The 6,230-nt window shown below is 55.1% G+C and overlaps 1 protein-coding gene across 3 annotated transcripts in view; it reads left to right on the top strand.

Annotated features, from left to right (window-relative positions):
• LOC113208055 (uncharacterized) overlaps positions 1-6,230 on the top strand; it is a 301,854-nt gene that overhangs the window by 239,015 nt on the left and 56,609 nt on the right. For all 3 annotated transcript variants that reach the window (XM_052272910.1, XM_052272911.1, XM_052272912.1), the window contains one exon: positions 5,663-5,799. In XM_052272910.1, coding sequence (XP_052128870.1) covers positions 5,663-5,799 — 137 coding nt within the window. The remainder of the gene's footprint in view (positions 1-5,662; positions 5,800-6,230) is intronic.

Raw genomic sequence — 6,230 nt, 5'->3', positions numbered from 1 at the left:
TCCCCCTCCCCCTTCCCCTCTCTCCCTCTCTCCCTCTCTCCCTCTCCTCGCATTTCACCCGTCCCCAACCGCCAACCCTTCCTCGCCTTCCTGCCAATCGCAGGCTGCGAAGGGACACGCGGGTGTGGGGCATGGCGTACCCTGATTTACCCAATTTACCTAAGCCCTTCCATCACCTCCGCGTGTGGTGGTGTGGTGTTCGAACACGGGGTGGGTGTGGGTGTGCGTGCTCCGTCACTCTGGAGAGCAGAGACGCAGTGTGAGTGAATTTTATACCAAACTATCAAACGCATAATGCACCCCAGCCCGCTGACGTATATTTGTAATTTTAAATGTGGTGCCCGCTCTCTCTATCAACTACAAAGAGTTTCTGACTTATTTGTACATTCTCCCTTTTCGGGAAGATTCTTATCTCTGCTTGCTCTCTCGAGACGCAACTAGAGGCAGTGGTTGTGGGCTGGCCGGATAATGACTGGTCGTTCTCCTGTCACCCCAAGGCACTCTAGCGCGGCTCGCGCGCGCCCGGCCTGGCCACCTAGAGGCGCTAGAGATAGGGAAGGGAGACGGCTAGCCGGGTTTTACAGTGGCTCTGCTTTATTTTCTGTTTGCCTGAAAGCTGTTTGGGCGGCCGTAAAACGGGGTCCTTTCCAATGGATCGTAACCTGTGCGCCTTGCGCGATGCGATGTACCTCGGGTCCGCCCGCGCCAAGCCACGCCACGCCACCCCACGCCACCCCACGCCACGCCCCCTGCCGGCCTACCAGTACCCCCGCCCTTCCCCTCACGCCCCGACCCGGGTCCAACTGCTCTCTTTCCCAAGCTCAAAACCCAACGCGCCCGGCGCCTTATGCCCGTCAGCCTTTGCGCCCCTCCGCGCCGCCCGGCCCGCCACGCCCCGCGCCACCCTCGGTCTGCGCCCTCTTCCCGTGGAATATACGGCGTCCCGGGCAAACCTCCCTCCTCCTGCGAAAACTTGTTGGCATCCTCGGCTGTTTATAGTTCGGACGGCGCCCCGCGCAGAGGGCAGCAGCATCCATGTATTTCCTGCAAGTGCGTCAATGTGTCGATGTGTCGTCCGACGGGCCCCCTGCGCTTTATTTTGCCCCCGGTAGAGGGGGCGGGGACGCGTTTCTTGACGGGCATATCCCGGAAGCCTCATCCCTGCCGGGCGCCGCCGGGCCATCCTGCCGCTGCCTTACTAATGCCCCACGAGGTCGGATATCCGGCCCCACTCAATCGGCCCCACCTGCTCAGGGCTTTAATCAACCCGCCGCCGTTTGCTCGGCACACAGCACTTCTCTATAACCTTGACCCAGCCGCCCCTTCCACCCCTCCCCCCTTTCTGCTACCCGATACATCGAGAGGCTCCCGGGAGCAGGGAACGCTAAGATTAACCGTCACGTGCGCTGTGGGGCTCGGCGGGGCTCGGCGTGGCCTATGTGCGGTTTGCTTATAGGGATCCCCGAACTACCACGGACCGTGCAGCACGTGGAATCCCGAACGGAGTCCAGAAGGGTTCTTCCGGGTCCTGCGCGGTGGTATGGTAACGGCACCAATAGACTCACCGCCGCGAGCGCCATCCAGAAAGTTATGTGTAGCTGAACAGACTCAAGTCACTGAGCCAGTTCCTCGCATCTACTGGTGGCTCAAAAATGACGGAATTAATCAGCATGTTAATTTGTTACCGATTGTTGCGTATACGCCAAAACGTTACGTTAACCGTACCCCTATTGTAAACAGAAAGCTGCTAACATTACATGTGGAGTAGTCAACTATTTTACTTGTTGGTTGGTTTCGATAAGGCTGCCTTTCGTAATTTAAAACATATTTCTTTCACGTATACGTGTTAGTTCAATTCTAGCATTACTGCTGCCCGATACATGCCATAGCATAAAACTCAGGTCTTATAGATGTTAAAATCTTAGAACTTTATGAAATGATAGCCATGTAGAGAAACTCGAGAGAGGAACTAATGCGAGTGAACAGCATGCATCTATGTGGCAGTGTCTCGATGAGAGGCGGTTCTCGTCCTCTTCACAAAGGAGTGCGGAGAGGAAGACCGTGGCGATTTGGGAACTTAGCTAAACAAAAGCCAGTCTAATGAGGGGGAAGGGGCTCTGCGGCGCAGCGGGCGACTGGGCCCCACGAGAAGAAGGGGGTGGGGGAGAGGGGCGGGGGAGCGACTGCAACCTACACTGGGAATTCGAGTCTAGAAACGACGCACTTATGCAGGTTAGCGAAATAATTGACACTGTTGCAGTTGTGTGACAAAATATTTACACACGTGCAGGTACAGTACGCGACGATTGAGTATTATTCTCACACTCACATTTGCAATTGAGAGACTTCTCCAGTCTAATCTAAACACAGAGAAGTTGTAACAAGCAGGCCCGCCCTTCCGCCAAACGAAGTTGCCAGCTCCGCTTCGCTCCGCCGGCAACTCCGTTCGGCAGGGGCCGGGCCTGCTTGGCCTGCCGGCGGCGATGGTCGGGCCTGCGGCCCGACCATTTCTGTCACGCGATTTGCTCAAGAACATGACCGAATGATGTAGCGGGCCTTCGGCCCGCATAAACCTATCATCTTTGAGTTTGCCCCAAAAACTCGAGAAAGGGATGTAACGGTGAAGCACCGCGACTACAACCCACCCTTCTGCTTAGAAAACGTTTTTTGGGGGTGGGGGAAAGTTTCCTTTCTATTTTGCGGTTTTTTGGCCTTTTTCTACATCTTATTGTTCACTATGGCAATTTTTAGCTTATTTTCGTCTAAAAAGACCCTCCAGCGCGTAAACGGGTAGAGATAGAGCAAAACGGACGAAATTTTCGCCCAAAGGGCTCTACTTTCGCAAGTTTCCCCTTAGAAGATCATAAAAAAAAATATTTTTTCCAACTTTTTGGGCCTTTCCTGTTTTCTTCGATACCCCCTTTCAGCCCCTTAGGGGTGGCTGACAGGATTTGCCGTAGGCGTTTTGTTTTTTGGGAGTGAACCTTGAGATCCCCTGAAAATTGGAAGTCTCTAGCACATCTCCTTCTAGTGGAACAGACAGACAGACAGACACACAGACACACAGACACACAGACACACAGACACACACGAGGTCGTTTGCATAAGCCCGCTGGATAGCTTTTTCAAAGCAGAAGGGCGGGCTAAAAACTGGGAAAATAATGTGTTGAATGCTGACCCGAGGCGAAGAGTGTAACTCGTGACTGGAGGACCCCTGACCCTGTGGGGCTACGTCTGGCGGGCTCCCCCGCCATCCCTAACCCGATTCCTACCCGCGCTCGTTTCACATTAACACTTCAGCAATCTATGAAATATCTCGGCGAGATACGTCCTCCTTGAGCCCGCCCGCCCCGCCCCGTCCCGTCCACTGGGCTGTGACCCAATTACAGATAGTAGATCTCTTTGTTCGACTCCGCCCGGCCGGCCGGGGGGCCTCCGGATCCCCGTCGCGACGTGTTAAAACGGATGCCTTTTATCATCCGGCCATCCGGTTGACGGCGCGGCGCGTTCCTCCTCGAGGACTCCGCTAGCAGCCGGAATCACAGGGGGGCGCTTTGTTACAATGTAATCCCGGCCAGCTGCAGCGAAATGTGAAAGATTCTGCCTGAGGAATCATGATCAGGTCATCGCTTGCGCGCTTTCTCGTGTGTAGTAAATTCGAGGTAAACGCTCACGAGTTGGTGTGTTTGGCCCCTGTTTTGTCAGTGCTCGGCATCCAATGAGCTCAAGAAGCTGGGGAACAGGTCCGTCGAAAATTAGCAAAATAAAGAGTGACAAAAGGTCGCGCTGTGGACCAGACGACTTCTTGTTCTTTAGTTGCGACACCAACCAGGGCGCTGGCCACAGAATAAATGCATTCCAATTCGCGTCTCTCATTCCTTTTCCTCTGGCTCCTGCACTCTCCCGTTCTCTCGCACTCACTCTCTGTTTACTGCTGGCCGACTGCCGTGCTCCTTTCGCTGCTCCAGTGCTTTTATCTGGAGTGACGCCGTCGGGAAGGCGACGACGGTTTATCCCGACTGTAGTTATACAAGAAGGCGGTCCAGCGCTTCATCCCTTTTTAAACTTTTTCTTCACGAGTTTACCCCTCCCCCTCCTCACCCACTCACCCGCGGAACACTCACCACACTACCCGCTTGCCGTTAAAATCAGAATGATATTGACTGCCGTGCCATTTAGGTGCGCTTCGTTCCGGAGACCCGAACTTTGCCTGCACTTTTGCCGCCGCGGTGCCGTATCTAACTTTATCAGGAGCGTTTGTTCTGTCTTCTCTTAATCAGCGCTATGCTCTTGCAGGCCCAACGAGCGCAACTCGTCAGTTCAGCACACTGTATACTTCCCCCTGCAGTCGGCAGCAGCAACCATTATTCCCTTGTGTAGTTGCACTGGTAACACAAGCTAAGAAGTGAAATAGTTAATATTTGCCGGCACAAGCAAACCTCTCGCCCCCCTTTGCCCGCGGCTATTCGCTTCTCTCGAGAGCGCTCGACATTCCTCACCCAATTTTGTTTGATTGTTTGTTCGGGGCGACATTGCAACCCTTTACCACCCGCCACACTTCACCGCCTCCCCGCCTCCCTCCTCCTTCTCCTTCCCGGCCCCGTTTTCCCGCGGTTCGTGATTGGTGGCTCGCCCCAGCACACAACCTGTTTGAGTAGCGCGCAAATCATGAACGCTTATGGCTCAGTTGTTTGCAATTGTCTATACCGTCCTTGAGCCCCCATTCTCCTCCATGGCCAAGGACGCGCTTGGTATCGCGTCGAAACAACCGCCTAGTTCACAAAATCAAATAAGCGGGGTCGTGGTGGGAAACCGAATCAATTCCTGAAACCTGCTGAATTGCAGTTGATCCTATGTTCAACAACCCAACCTTCAAAACTAAATAAGCATGACGAAATTATGTCATCTAGACTAGAGGACTAGCAAAAGCTCGTGGCGCCAACCTTTTATCGACTGCAAATATCTAAATAGTTTCTGGTTACTGCGAAGCGGTCAGCCTCAACATTGAAGAGAGATGTTGTTGGCTTGTATCCCTTGCTTGCACACGGTGTCCTACAGGTGGCCTCGTGTTTTTTTTAGATTTTTGCAAAGCAAGCATGGCAAGCATGGCGTGCTGGCCAGCTTGCTAACCGTCGCTCACCGTGGTGCTGTATGGCGCCGAGCGTGTAGGTAACCAACCGACACGCCTGCATGCGGTACAGTGAAATCAAAGAGAAATAAAAGGATGGGGCGAGTGAGACGCCATTCTTTAACTGCCTTGTGGCACAAGGAGCACATGTATGTGCGATATACACGAGCGTAAACAACCCTCCCGCCATCGCATCGAACGCCAACAACTAGCGGCCCACGTTAAAATCTGTTCCACACGTTTGCAGAGTACATTAAAGTTTGTCGGGTGAGAAAAGGGGCGTGGGGCAAGAAAGGGGGAAGGGGGTGGAGAGGACTTCGCGGAAACTCTGCCGCTGTCGGAGCAATGGGCGACGGAGGGGCGGTGGTGCAGGGGCAGAGGCCGGAGTGTCGGAGGATGTCGACGGAGATGGTTATTTGGAACTAACCGCTTGGCGGCGCCCCGCCGCACCCTCTGCCCCGCCACCGCCCCTCGGCGCGCCGCTCTGCTCCCCACTCGCCGTTAAAAGGGTTAATTAGGTGACGTTTGTTTCAGACCTGCCCGTGGACGAGAGCCCCCTCTTGCTGGCCGAGAAGCAGCGCTACTCCGTCGGGGACGTGCTCCGGGCCAACTGCACCGTCCGGGGCGCGCACCCGGCCGCCAACATCACGTGGTACCTCAACGACGTCAAGGTGAGCAGCATTTTTTTTGTATTTTTTTTTTTTTTTTGTATTCCAGAGGCTGGCATCTTGTCACGGTGCATTTGTATGGACCCCGCCGTATCGGTGATGCGAGGAGGCTATAGATGGCCCCGCGGTTTTCCCTTCGGGGAGGAGAGAGGAGGCCATGGAGTTCGAAGGGAGGGGAGCGGCAGCAGCAGCAGGGGCATTGGCCGGGTCAGGAAACACGCGTCCACGCCGCCCGGGACATGGTGTCGTGGGGGAGGACGGCATTCCATGGGCGGGAGGGGGGAGGGGGGCATTCCAGGAGCAGAGAGTAGGCTTGCTGCTGCTGCCGCCGCCTCCTCTACCGGACAGCGCTGCGGTGGACACTAGAGGGTGGTCGGGGAGGCGGAGGGAGCATCCAAAAGGGGAAGGACGCTGTGGGTGGGAAGAGAGGGAGG

The sequence above is a fragment of the Frankliniella occidentalis genome, unplaced genomic scaffold (genome assembly GCF_000697945.3).
Source record: "Frankliniella occidentalis isolate FOCC.00 unplaced genomic scaffold, Focc_3.1 Scaffold230, whole genome shotgun sequence".
NCBI classification, from domain to species: Eukaryota; Metazoa; Arthropoda; class Insecta; order Thysanoptera; family Thripidae; genus Frankliniella; species Frankliniella occidentalis.
This window is presented reverse-complemented; position numbering and strand designations above follow the sequence as displayed.